This window comes from Oncorhynchus masou, chromosome 13 (assembly GCF_036934945.1).
Source record: "Oncorhynchus masou masou isolate Uvic2021 chromosome 13, UVic_Omas_1.1, whole genome shotgun sequence".
Taxonomy (NCBI): Eukaryota; Metazoa; Chordata; class Actinopteri; order Salmoniformes; family Salmonidae; genus Oncorhynchus; species Oncorhynchus masou.
In genome coordinates this window covers 64,245,383-64,260,501 of record NC_088224.1, presented here as the reverse complement: position 1 = coordinate 64,260,501, position 15,119 = coordinate 64,245,383, and the positions used below count along the sequence as shown (strand labels likewise).

The 15,119-nt window shown below is 41.7% G+C and overlaps 1 protein-coding gene across 1 annotated transcript in view; it reads left to right on the top strand.

Annotated features, from left to right (window-relative positions):
- The first annotated feature begins 6,058 nt into the window (after positions 1-6,058).
- LOC135553390 (neurobeachin-like) overlaps positions 6,059-15,119 on the top strand; it is a 334,327-nt gene continuing 325,266 nt past the window's right edge. The window contains exon 1 of the mRNA XM_064985529.1: positions 6,059-6,315. Coding sequence (XP_064841601.1) covers positions 6,079-6,315 — 237 coding nt within the window. The 5' untranslated portion in view covers positions 6,059-6,078. The remainder of the gene's footprint in view (positions 6,316-15,119) is intronic.

Here is a 15,119-nt window from a genome sequence, read left to right as displayed (position 1 = left end):
GAAATTGGGGAGAAAACGGAGTAAAAATTAAAAAAGAACACACATAGTGGAATGGAATCGGGAGAGAACAGAGTGATACCAAACTTGAAATATTTCCTTTAAATAGCACCCAGTTTTTTTGAAAGGGTGGAAGAATAAACTGCCTATGTGCCCTTGAGCAAGGCACTTAACCCTAATTTCTCCAGGATCGCCGTTGATAATGGCAGACCCTGGCTTTGACCCCACTCTCCGAGGGTGTCTCAGGGGAAGTTAGGATATGTAAAAAAACTATTTACAAATCTCACATGTATTAATACACACTTATGCATGTGTGGAATAGAACAAATATCAGCACCCACCAAATGATGATGATGATTTATTATTTACAGGATGTTGTTGCTCCCTGGTGGTCATACTGTGTATTACAACCATCAGTCTTTATCTCTCAACTCAGGGTTGTACATTTTTTTAAATGTGTGTTTCATACATATGGAATACGTTTTATTGAAATAATCAAATTAATGATGGAGGGATCACAAAAGATGGCTTATCCCAAATTGACCCCTAGACCCTATGCCCTGATTTTACAGGCAGAGAAATATGGTAATAGCTCCAACTTGCACTCTGATTTGTTAGGCACATGTTTCACCATACTGCATACACCAATCAAGTGCATAGGGTATGGTTCTAGGGCACACGTGTCAAACTAATTCCACGGAGGGCCAAGTGTCTGTGGGTTTTCGCTCCTCCCTTGTACTTGATTGGTTCAACAATGGGTAAGGAACTCCCCTCACCTGGTTGTCTAGATCTGAATTGAAAGGAAAAATCAATAACCCGTAGACACTCGGCCCTCTGTGGAATGGAGTTTGACGCCCCTGTTCTAGGGGTTGATTTGGGATTGGGCCATATATATAATTTCCTCCCATATTCACTGAAATAATGTATTGATTTATCCACTAGATAGCATCATCTGATTTCTGAACAATACAGCTTCATCAAACTGACTGGATTCATAAGGTTACAGATTTATTCGGTGTCCCAAATGCCACTCTATTCCCTACATAGTACAGTACATTTGACCAGAGCCCTATGGTTCCTGGTTCAAAGAGGTGCACTATATAGGAAATAGGGTGCCATTAGGGACACAATATTAGAAACTTCCCCCAAACCTGTTATTTCTGTTCTGTCTGCTCTTCTGTGGTTTTGCAGGAAGACTCTCCAAGGTCACTTCCACATCTACGGACTGTTCAATGAGCTGCGAGACACCAGGAGTCCTATTTACATAATTAAATAAAAGACAAGTAGACAGCCTTACCCTGACGTGTGTGTGTCAAGTCAAATTAAATCACATACACATGTTTAGCAGATGTTATTGCGGGTGAAGCGAAATGCTTGTGTTTCCAGCTCTGACAGTGCAGTCATTTCTGCTGTCTGTGTTTGTGTGCGTGCGTGTCTTCTCTTTCTCTCCTTCTGTGTGTGTGATTGTGGTTTTGTGCAGAAATTACACAAGGAATAAGGGAGATTAATTCAAATTATTTATTGTAATGACTTAAATTTAGACAGGAAAGGTACAGCAATTCCGTATTTTTTTATTTTCCAACATTTGGTGCAGTAATGGTTAACTGTTCAATAGAATGAATGATATACTATGGTGAAGCTGTCTGGAAGTAAAAATAAATGTTAAGAAAGTGTCCTCCCATTGTATGACTTGTATAACTCAGAACTGTTAAGAATAGTGTCCTCCCATTGTATGATTCGTATAACTCAGAAATGTTAAGAATAGTGTCCTCCCATTGTATGACTCGTATAACTCAGAATTGTTAAGAATAGTGTCTTCCCATTGTATGACTCGTATAACTCAGAACTGTTAAGAATAGTGTCCTCCCATTGTATGACTCGTATAACTCAGAACTGTTAAGAATAGTGTCCTCTCATTGTATGACTCGTATAACTCAGAACTGTTAAGAATAGTGTCCTCCCATTGTATGACTCGTATAACTCAGAAATGTTAAGAATAGTGTCCTCCCATTGTATGACTCGTATAACTCAGAAATGTTAAGAATAGTGTCCTCCCATTGTATGACTCGTATAACTCAGAACTGTTAAGAATAGTGTCCTCCCATTGTATGACTCGTATAACTCAGAACTGTTAAGAATAGTGTCCTCCCATTGTATGACTCGTATAACTCAGAACTGTTAAGAATAGTGTCCTCCCATTGTATGACTCGTATAACTCAGAAATGTTAAGAATAGTGTCCTCCCATTGTATGACTCGTATAACTCAGAACTGTTAAGAATAGTGTCCTCTCATTGTATGACTCGTATAACTCAGAACTGTTAAGAATAGTGTCCTCCCATTGTATGACTCGTATAACTCAGAAATGTTAAGAATAGTGTCCTCCCATTGTATGACTCGTATAACTCAGAAATGTTAAGAATAGTGTCCTCCCATTGTATGACTCGTATAACTCAGAACTGTTAAGAATAGTGTCCTCCCATTGTATGACTCGTATAACTCAGAACTGTTAAGAATAGTGTCCTCCCATTGTATGACTCGTATAACTCAGAACTGTTAAGAATAGTGTCCTCCCATTGTATGACTCGTATAACTCAGAACTGTTAAGAATAGTGTCCTCCCATTGTATGACTCGTATAACTCAGAAATGTTAAGAATAGTGTCTTCCCATTGTATGACTCGTATAACTCAGAACTGTTAAGAATAGTGTCCTCCCATTGTATGACTCGTATAACTCAGAACTGTTAAGAATAGTGTCCTCTCATTGTATGACTCGTATAACTCAGAACTGTTAAGAATAGTGTCCTCCCATTGTATGACTCGTATAACTCAGAAATGTTAAGAATAGTGTCCTCCCATTGTATGACTCGTATAACTCAGAAATGTTAAGAATAGTGTCCTCCCATTGTATGACTCGTATAACTCAGAACTGTTAAGAATAGTGTCCTCCCATTGTATGACTCGTATAACTCAGAACTGTTAAGAATAGTGTCCTCCCATTGTATGACTCGTATAACTCAGAACTGTTAAGAATAGTGTCCTCCCATTGTATGACTCGTATAACTCAGAAATGTTAAGAATAGTGTCCTCCCATTGTATGACTCGTATAACTCAGAACTGTTAAGAATAGTGTCCTCTCATTGTATGACTCGTATAACTCAGAACTGTTAAGAATAGTGTCCTCCCATTGTATGACTCGTATAACTCAGAAATGTTAAGAATAGTGTCCTCCCATTGTATGACTCGTATAACTCAGAAATGTTAAGAATAGTGTCCTCCCATTGTATGACTCGTATAACTCAGAACTGTTAAGAATAGTGTCCTCCCATTGTATGACTCGTATAACTCAGAACTGTTAAGAATAGTGTCCTCCCATTGTATGACTCGTATAACTCAGAACTGTTAAGAATAGTGTCCTCCCATTGTATGACTCGTATAACTCAGAACTGTTAAGAATAGTGTCCTCCCATTGTATGACTCGTATAACTCAGAAATGTTAAGAATAGTGTCCTCCCATTGTATGACTCGTATAACTCAGAACTGTTAAGAATAGTGTCCTCCCATTGTATGACTCGTATAACTCAGAACTGTTAAGAATAGTGTCCTCCCATTGTATGACTCGTATAACTCAGAAATGTTAAGAATAGTGTCCTCCCATTGTATGACTCGTATAACTCAGAACTGTTAAGAATAGTGTCCTCCCATTGTATGACTCGTATAACTCAGAACTGTTAAGAATAGTGTCCTCCCATTGTATGACTCGTATAACTCAGAAATGTTAAGAATAGTGTCCTCCCATTGTATGACTCGTATAACTCAGAAATGTTAAGAATAGTGTCCTCCCATTGTATGACTCGTATAACTCAGGACTGTTAAGAATAGTGTCCTCCCATTGTATGACTCGTATAACTCAGAACTGTTAAGAATAGTGTCCTCCCATTGTATGACTCGTATAACTCAGAACTGTTAAAAATAGTGTCCTCCCATTGTATGACTCGTATAACTCAGAAATGTTAAGAATAGTGTCCTCCCATTGTATGACTCGTATAACTCAGAAATGTTAAGAATAGTGTCCTCCCATTGTATGACTCGTATAACTCAGAACTGGTAAGAATAGTGTCCTCCCATTGTATGACTCGTATAACTCAGAACTGTTAAGAATAGTGTCCTCCCATTGTATGACTCGTATAACTCAGAACTGTTAAGAATAGTGTCCTCCCATTGTATGACTCGTATAACTCAGAACTGTTAAGAATAGTGTCCTCCCATTGTATGACTCGTATAACTCAGAACTGTTAAGAATAGTGTCCTCCCATTGTATGACTCGTATAACTCAGAACTGTTAAGAATAGTGTCCTCCCATTGTATGACTTGTATAACTCAGAAATGTTAAGAATAGTGTCCTCCCATTGTATGACTTGTATAACTCAGAACTGTTAAGAATAGTGTCCTCCCATTGTATGACTCGTATAACTCAGAACTGTTAAGAATAGTGTCCTCCCATTGTATGACTCGTATAACTCAGAACTGTTAAGAATAGTGTCCTCCCATTGTATGACTCGTATAACTCAGAACTGTTAAGAATAGTGTCCTCCCATTGTATGACTCGTATAACTCAGAACTGTTAAGAATAGTGTCCTCCCATTGTATGACTCGTATAACTCAGAACTGTTAAGAATAGTGTCCTCCCATTGTATGACTCGTATAACTCAGAAATGTTAAGAATAGTGTCCTCCCATTGTATGACTCGTATAACTCAGAACTGTTAAGAATAGTGTCCTCTCATTGTATGACTCGTATAACTCAGAACTGTTAAGAATAGTGTCCTCCCATTGTATGACTCGTATAACTCAGAAATGTTAAGAATAGTGTCCTCCCATTGTATGACTCGTATAACTCAGAACTGTTAAGAATAGTGTCCTCCCATTGTATGACTCGTATAACTCAGAACTGTTAAGAATAGTGTCCTCCCATTGTATGACTCGTATAACTCAGAACTGTTAAGAATAGTGTCCTCCCATTGTATGACTCGTATAACTCAGAACTGTTAAGAATAGTGTCCTCCCATTGTATGACTCGTATAACTCAGAACTGTTAAGAATAGTGTCCTCCCATTGTATGACTCGTATAACTCAGAACTGTTAAGAATAGTGTCCTCCCATTGTATGACTTGTATAACTCAGAAATGTTAAGAATAGTGTCCTCCCATTGTATGACTTGTATAACTCAGAACTGTTAAGAATAGTGTCCTCCCATTGTATGACTTGTATAACTCAGAAATGTTAAGAATAGTGTCCTCCCATTGTATGACTTGTAAAACTCAGAACTGTTAAGAATAGTGTCCTCCAATTGTATGACTCCTATAACTCAGAAAATGAGTCGCAAACGGCACCCTATTTTAGTGTACGTTTGATCAGAGCCTAGTGGACTATAAAGAGAAATAGAGTGCCACTTGTATTTAAACTACCTTTAATAAAATAATTATTCAAACTACCCGCATAGCTTTTCACAATCTAATCTTTAATAAGGTGCTTTCTCTATTGTGTTACTGGCGCTTTCAATAAAAAGCTTTTGAGTAACCTTTTCCTCCCTTCTATTGGCTACTGCTTTGATAAATTAAGTTTAGACAGCAATACAACCACAAAGATGAACTGATTCACAACCAATTCAACTCTAAAGGGCTTGGTTGAATCCTTTTAAAGTATTCTCTCCTACAATTACATACACCTCATGTGACGCGCTTCTTCCCGCAGGCAGGGGGCAACATGACCGAGCCATAGCCCAGAGACCCTGCAGCGGTTGCGGCGCTGTTCAGCTTCAATCTGTTCAGATTAACAGAAAACGTCTGAATACAGGGAAGGACACTGCTCGTTCTACCCTCAATAAATTGTTACCAGATTGCGGTTCCTATTCGAGCACGGCAGAGAGAGCGGATGTAAACAATATAGGGGTTTCCCTTTTGTCAGGTTCTTCCAGAATCTTCTATGTTGTATCCTAATTAATTGATGTAGTTGAACAGCGATTAAAGCAGGTGATATCGATCTGGTTGAATGGACACGACAAGTGAGAGGCCGGCGGTAAAGATGCCGGGAGCTGTGTCTCCTTCGGACCGTGAAATTCCCCCGGGTCATGGGCAGCAAGGGTGCTCTGGTACCGGGAAAATAATGGTATCTGGCTCGGGTTCTATGGTTCTACCGGGCGGGATAATCAACCCGCAGGTGCCCATCCGGAATATCAAGATGAAATTCGCGGTTTTGATCGGATTGATCCAGGTGGGGGAGGTTAGCAACAGGGATATCGTGGAGACTGTCCTCAACCTGGTAAGGAAATATAAACCACAGAAAAAGCATTTTACACATGCAACAAACACAACATCATCAACACGCACAGAGCGCTACATTGTAGCACCATAATAAAGGGTACGGGTCTCAGTGGATGACTCGATGCCTGGCAAAACGGGGGTTGCTGCTGCTGCATGTGTTCTGTTCTGTACAGGTCTGATATTGTAGTCTAGAGAACATGTAACTAGAGATAGGGTGTTATTAGAGATGGGGTTCATTCTTATTTGGGATTGAGGCATTACTCTGAACTCTTATGGAGTGTGACTGTTTCCTCATTTTGAGTTTGTGCTTGTTCGACAACATTTCAACATCTGAAGATGACAGCTAACATAACATGACCCATTTGCACTATTTAGAACACACAGATCAGATACATGGTGCCCCGATCTGATGTGGTGGATGGGACCACAGAAGGTGTCGCACTGGGCAAAAACTGGTTGAACCAACGTTGATTCCACGTGATTTCAACTCCCAAAATAAAAGTGATGTTGAATGAAGGTGGGAAAACTGATAGAATTTGCAGAAAGTCATCAATGTAAGGGCTTTTCATATTTTCACCCAAGTTTTTAACCTAAATGACATTTGTTGTTGATTTCACATTGAATTCACGTCAGTTGACAACACTACCAAATGTCAATCAAAACTAGATGTAAAACTGACGTCTGTGCCCAGTGGGGGTGTGTCTGTCTCTCTCTGTCTGTCTGTATGTCTGTCTGTCTGTGTGTTCATGCATGTGTCTGTATGTCTGTAGCAGGTACAGGGCAGAGATGTGTGCTGCTGTGGTCTGGCTGCAAGACCCATTCCACCTGTATGCTCTGTCATGCTCTAGTGGTTAGTGTTGGACTAGTAACCAGAAGGTTGCAAGTTCAAACCCCTGAGCTGACAAGGTACAGATCTGCCTGCCCCTGAACAGGTAGTTAACCCACAGTTCCTAGGCCGTCATTGAAAATAAGAATTTGTTCTTAACTGACTTGCCTAGTTAAATAAAGGTAAAAAAAAAAATCACCAGGGGAACAAGAAACACACCAGATAGCCCCAGCACACTGACACATGTCTACAGCCCCTCTGCATCAGGTGTAGACTCATGCCGTGGTGTTCACAGACTGACTTGACCCTCTTGCTCTGTGATGAGCATAGCTCTTCCACAATATTTGATCAGCCACCACAATACCACCCATTATCATGACCATATGGCATGGCTACAGATTGGAAACATGATATGAATGTTTCCAGGAGATGGACCAATCTGTTGACAGGCTTCAGTTTAGTGGAGTTGAACTTGGCACTCAGTGTGAAATTGAGACTAAATTGTGATCATTTTCAATGGGGAAGATTCCTCTGTGGCTAACATGGCTAAGTCTTCAATATATGCTAATGTTATAATGGCTTTATAAAATACATTTCATTGATTGATTTGACATAGACATATATATATATATATACATATATATAGGTGGACATAGACTTTACTGTTACTACCAGCCTTCACTAGCCAAACTGTGGCTGATGCCTAGTTAGTTCAGACTTCACCAATCAATCAATCAAATGTGTTTATAAAGCCTTTTTTCTTCACATCAGCTGATGTCACAAAGTGCTGTACAGAAACCCTGCCTGAAACCGCAAGCAATGCAGATGTAGAAGCATAAGAGGCAACCTTAATGTTAGCTTTTGCAGGTATGAAGATGGAACCAGTCCATTCAATCATCATATTTCACTAATAGTTCCCATTTGGCCTCTTAGGCTTCCTGTCCAATATATCTGGGTAAATGGTGAAATATCAGCCCTAATAGGCTATAGTTGTTTCATATGATAGCTTTCATTTGTAGAGAGATGTGTTGGATGGAAAAACTGTCTTTATTAACCATCATCCATCAACTCCTTGTAGAAGTGTAAATTGTATTTGAGTCTCAAATGGCACCCTATTTCCTATATAGTGCACTATGTTTGACCAGAGCCCTATGGTCAGAAGTAGTGAACTATAGGAATAGAGTTCCATGTGTGAACATACTGTGTTTCATGTGATGTTTTTTAGTGCTGCATGTCAGGAGGTGTGTTTTTAATGTGCCCCTGGTAATGATGAAACAGTGTGAATGATGGTGAACAGTTCTGTATCGAGAACATTATGTTTCTTTCTGAGTAATGTCTCCTCTCCTCTAACTAATGGTTCCATTAACACGTCTCTGTCATCAGGCAGGACAAACTACAGTGCACGAGAACTAGAATGAATAGCATAACACTCAATTAGGGATTGTTAAAGAGCAAAAATGGAATCTAAAAAGGTGATTGCTGTAATGGAAAACAGACACAAGCAGGCTAGGGTAGAGATGTAGAATGCATCCCAAATGGCACCCTATTCCTTATACGGTGGACTACTTTTGACCAGTATACTATAAAGAGATTAGAGTGCTATTTTGGATGTGACATATGAGTGTGCATGGTTGTAGCTGTCTTATTCATATCCCCACAGTTCACTTGAGGTTGGATGAACACATACCGTAGCATCACGGTCTCAATTGGAGAGAGACAGTGGGATGGAGGGAACATTTTAGCATAATGCTAATATAATGCTAATCGTGTCTCTCCTGTATGTATGAATGAATGATTCAGAGGGTCAGGACTCTGAACAGAGACCAGTCTGATTACAGAACAATGGAGAGAGAGACGTGGAGCGACTGAGAGCAGAGTCAAGTAGGATCAGGTTGACAATGATGAGTGGATGAAAGGATGAAAGGAGGAGTAGGAAGAAGTGGAGTAGGACGGGGAGAGAGATATAGGTCAAGTTCCTGCCCGACTAGATTTGCAGGCATTGCATTGAGTCAACCAATGGTTGCGTGCTATGTCGTCATCATTGACTATGTAGTCGGGCATCAGATGGTGATATGTTAAAAATACAGTACCTATCCAGGCATTATAAGATCTTGCATGCATTTGCAATGTACTTGGGAAGGAACTTGACCATAGTGATCTATCGTATGAGGCCTTGTAAAAACCTTGTACACATGATCTTGATGTGTACATGCATCCTGAAGTTATGGACTGGCACGTTGAATCTAGCTAGTGTTATGAATAACTAGGGTATTTTGGGGGGCAGGTATCCGAAGTGGTTAGAGCTTTGGGCCAGTAACCGAAAGGTTGCTAGATCAAATCCCTGAGCTGACAATTAAAACATCTGTCGTTTTGCCCCTGAACAAGGCAGTTAACCCACTGTTCCTAGGCTGTCATTGTGAAAAATAATTTGTTCTTAACTGACTTGCCTAGTTAAACTACAGGATAAATTTGGCTGAGAACTGAAGTTGGCTATCCCTCGATCTAGACTAGGTTATGTCCCAAATGGCACCCTATATAGTGCGCTATGGGCCCTGGTCAAAAGTAGTACTGTACATTACAGTATAGAGAATAGGGTGCCATTTGGGATGCAACCTAGATGATGGAACACCACTCCTGGGTCTTAAAGGGCTCAAATCCATTCGGACACATCAACTGTACACTGTCCCGTGGAGGAGAATAATGAACCTCCTATCAGACAGATGCTGCAACACTGTGTTGTGATGCTATAAGGCAGTATCCTGCCCCACGGTGCCACCTTCCATCATCTCAGCTCATTAAGCCTGGTTAGCTCGTTTATCTTCTCTATAGAAGCCAGTCTGAATAAAGCTGTAAATAAGATAACGTGTCATAATGAATTAAGTCTCCCCTCTAGGCGGGTTTCATTCAGCAGGGCCGTGGTTCATTAATGCACACCGTAGCGAAACGTTTCGCAACTGAAAAAATATTGTAAACGAAAATGACCGTTTCTTATTGGAAAAGTTCAGGTCTATTTTCTTCCGTTTGGTTTCTAGTGAATACTACCCAGGAATTTGATTGTTTAATGAGGGATGAGATTAATCAGGGCTTTTTCACTTAGCAACATTCAGATTCAGTGTTTAATAGTCACATGTACAGGGTTGCAGGTGTGATTGCTGGGTACAGTGAAAATCTTAGGCTTCGAGTTCCAAGATGCAGGACTAAGTTAATTAAAATGATCTAAATGGTAATAAAAACAACAACAATATGAATATAAATAGCACTATATGCTATGTACAATAACAACTGTAGCAGTGATGAATAAATAAGGCAGAGTAAAGACTGTTGAGGGGGTGGGGGAGAAAAATGACTATTGAGGGAGTGTGGGGACTAAACAAAATTAAAAACCTGTTTTGATCAGCAGTCTGTTCTTCACCTGTAGTTTGTCCCAGCAGTTCATTAAATATGTAATAACACATCATGTTCATAAAGTGCTTCTCTGAAACCCAATAATGCTAAGATCAGGGACCAGTACACAGTGTATTTACATTAGCATATTCTGGATATTACTGACTAGGTCAGAGAACTAGTCATCTAGAATATGATTATGATTCTGGTCAGCCACCGCAGATCCCCATCACCATTCTGCCTGGCTGGTGGTGTCTCTGGGTGGCAGCTGGCACGTTGCCACACTTCATATCCCACATCTGTTTTACAGGGCGGCTGACAAGGTGAGGGATGGGTGGCTGATGGATGGATCAGAGGCTGCTACTGATAGATGCTGCAGTAGTCCTACAGTAACAGTGTGATAGATGATGCAGTAGTCCTACAGTAACAGTGTGATAGATGCTGCAGTAGTCCTACAGTAACAGTGTGATAGATGCTGCAGTAGTCCTACAGTAACAGTGTGATAGATGCTGCAGTAGTCCTACAGTAACAGTGTGATAGATGCTGCAGTAGTCCTACAGTAACAGTGTGATAGATGATGCAGTAGGTCTACTGTAACAGTGTGATTGATGATGCATTAGGACTACAGTAACCGTTTGATACAGTATTCCTACAGTAACAGTGTGATTGTTGATACAGTAGGCCTGCAGTAACAGCGTTTTAGATGATGCAGTAGGCCTACAGTAACAGTGTGATAGATGATGCAGTAGGCCTACAGTAACAGTCTGATAGATGATGCAGTAGGCCTACAGTAAGTGTTTTAGATGATGCAGTAGGCCTACAGTAAGTGTTTTAGATGATGCAGTAGGCCTACAGTAACAGTGTGATAGATGATGCAGCTGGCCTACAGTAACATTGTGATGTGTAGCGTTACTGTGTTAGCGTACCAGCTTTATTCATCTACACGGCCCCAGGAGACCAGCCCCAGTGACCTTGCTGCTGCAGTAATATAAAAGTGTGTTTGAAATGGCTCCCTATATAGAGAATAGCGTGGTGTTTGGGATGCAGACAACGACAGCCCCATATTCATAAGGACCGCCCATGCAGTCAATGTCTAAGCACTCAGTCTCAGTGTAAGGATCACTATTTCTCATCTTTATATTTTCCTTGATTTAAGTTGAAATCTAAATGTAAATCAGTAATAGTGGTGTGACTAAACTCAGGCTACTGTTTGTCATATGGCTTATATCCTGCTGTCTAAACATGACAAAGCAGTGTGTGTACTTCCGTGTCTGTTTAGGATGTCATGCTGCTTGATAGTCTTAGTGGGTATATACAGTTTGGATATAAGGGCACAAGGCGAGACCCAGATACAGACACAGGAGGCAGATGGTTAGAGTCCAAGGTGTTTATTAACGATCCAAAAGGGGTAGTCAAGAGAATGGTCGTGGACAGGCAAAAAGTCAAAACCAGTTCAGAGTTCCAGAGGTACAGAATGGCAGGCAGGCACGAGGTCAGGGCAGGCAGAATGGTCAGGCAGGCACAAGGTCAGGGCAGGCAGAATGGTCAGGCAGGCTCGAGGTCAGGGCAAGCAGAATGACAGGCAGGCACGAGGTCAGGGCAGGCAGAATGGTCAGGCAGGCTCGAGGTCAGGGCAGGCAGAATGACAGGCAGGCACGAGGTCAGGGCAGGCAGAATGGTCAGGCAGGCTCAAGGTCAGGGCAGGCAGAATGACAGGCAGGCACGAGGTCAGGGCAGGCAGAATGGTCAGGCAGGCTTGAGGTCAGGGTAGGCAGAATGGTCAGGCAGGCTCGAGGTCAGGGCTGGCAGAATGGTCAGGCAGGCTCGAGGTCAGGGCAGGCAGAATGGCAGGCAGGCTCGAGGTCAGGGCAGGCAGAATGGCAGGCAGGCACGAGGTCAGGGCAGGCAGAATGGCAGGCAGGCTCGAGGTCAGGGCAGGCAGAATGGCAGGCAGGCTCGAGGTCAGGGCAGGCAGAATGGCAGGCAGGCACGAGGTCAGGGCAAGCAGAATGGTCAGGCAGGTGGAAATGGAGTCCAGACAAACAGGCAAAGATCAAAACTGGGAGTACTAGTAAGAGAGAATAGAAAAGCAGGCGCATGGGAAAAACACTCTGGTTGCCTTGAACATACAAGATGAACTGCCACAGAGAGACAGGAAACACAGGGGAAAATAATCCACACCTGGAGGGGGTGGGGACAATCACAAGGACAGGTGAAACAGATCAGGGCATGACACTGGGAGCAGAGTTGAATGGTCAGAAATCCGGTATGTATAGGGCTACGTCCCAAATAGAACCCTATTCCCTATATATTGCACTACATTTGACCTGGGCCCATATTTAGGAGTTCACTAAATAAGGAATAGGCTGCCATTAGGCCTGGTCTGTCTGTATCTGTTATGTTTCTGGGTCATAATGCTTCTTAGTACAGGAAACTTTCTAATGCGCCCTGCCCCCTGTAGCGCTGCATACCTGTCTGGATTAGTAGCCTTTGACCGACATTACAGAGAAAATACCAGGGCCATGTCCCAAATAGAACCCTATTCCCTATATAGTGCACTACTTTTGAACAAGGTCCATAGGTTTCTGGTCAAAAGTAGAGCACTAGATGGTGTACCATTGGGATAGATCCCAGGCTAAGCTCAAAATCAGCCTTGGTAACCAACACTGTGCAGCCTCTTATAATTTTTATTGAGCAACGTTCTGGAATTAACCACAATGGAACACCACAGTCCCTGTTTGGTCTTCATGCTGCTAGTTTTTTCCCCATATCTATATTTTGCTGAGAAAATCAGTTTATTTTCTCGCAACAAACATGTTACTGATGTTGATGTTTTTTGCCTGAGGCAAATTGAAACCTCCAGCCACATTTACTGGATGTACTTAGTTGGGCCAAGACGTTTCAATTCCCATTAAAAGGCATATTGAGGTGATTAGGACATGGTTACAGCTTGGGAGACTTCTGTCCTGTTGTCTTGTGGAATTTGAGCTTCATAGAATTAAGTTAAACATTTACCTGAAGACATGGACATTCAGAACGTATCTGAGGAATGGACAGGCATATTTCAGCTTGCGTCAGCTCTTCACCCAGGAAGTAGACAACATTCATCAGTCTGGAGGTTCTGATGACACTGCCAGAAAATAATGAGTACAACATGTAAACATGCCAATGTTATGTCACATATTAACATCCCCCTTATCCCCATTGGCTGGGCCGGACTGTGAGTGTGATTGCATCGCAAATGGCACTCTTTACCCTATATAGTCCACTTCTTTTGACCAGGGCTCTCATCTAAAGAAGTGCACTATGTAGGGAATAGGGTGCAATTTGGGACTGAGAGAGCTAGGAGGGTCTGACGTGAAGAAACCGACATCACAGCTCCACATCTCTGGATGAAAAACAGATGTTGTGTCAGTATGCATGTCTCTTTCATGATGTTACTTTCCTCAAGAGAAATTATTTTCAAAAGACCAAAAGCTGGCTGACATATTTGAAACAAGCGTCTACTGTTACAACAGCCCTGTGGTGGGTTGTCTGTAGATAGATAGATCATAGATAGATGTGTGGTTGTATCAGATCTAGAGGGAATAGCTTTGTATCAATCAGGAGAGTAGGGGTGGATTTACCACTACATTAACATCAGATCTCTGTTCAGCTCTGCTCAGCTCAGTGGTGATGGCTTCTGGGAGACTTCCCTCCTTCTCCTGCTTCTCAGTTCAGATCATTCTTTTTGTTTTTCATGGCAGGCATCTAAAATTCATGTTGTCCCAGTTTCTCTGGATCTCTGGATGAGTTTCTCTGGGTTAAAGCCATGTTGCCATACTGCTGCTGTTGCACTCTGGGACAGACATTCTCTCTCTCTCTCCCTTGTTCTCTCATTTTCTCTCTCTCACTATGGGCTCATGTCTTGGATGGGGAAACGTGAGTCTTAAAAAATATTGTTGATTTTCTGAACACATCTCGACTCACATTGGGAATATTCATTCTCTAAACAACAAATCCCAAACCCAGCAGGCCCTCTGAGCGTGTTTGATTGTTTTTAAATTCCCGCGGTTGGTTGAAGTTGAAACACTACAATGGAGCCCTTGGGCTGCTGGGCCTGATCACAACACACATCAACCCTGTACAGCAGCCAGCAGTATAGCCTTTTAATTAGGAACCACAGTCTGTCTGTGCTGTCCCAGAGCAGCCTCCTGTTTGTCCCAGGCAGAAGGGATCAATCCTGGGTCGATGCAGCCGGAGTGACGGGGCAGAAGTAACAGACCAGCCTGGTGGTGAGACAGAGCAGACAAGTAGGACTGTGACCCAAATGCCACCCTATTCCCTTTATCGTAGACCCGCCTGCAGTTCCGCTGAAACCCTCCAGCCTTTGTTTGCATCTATTTGCATCTTGTTTACATCTATTTACATCTTGTTTACATATATTTACACATTGTTTACATCTATTTACTACTTGTTTACATTTGCATTTATTCCATAATAATTTGAAATGGGGAGGTTTTCTTACAAGCCTCCCAGGGTTTTCTACCTTTCCTGCACATGCTCATTTAGTTTTCCTTTTAAACTCTGATCACATTGTTTTGTATTTTCTT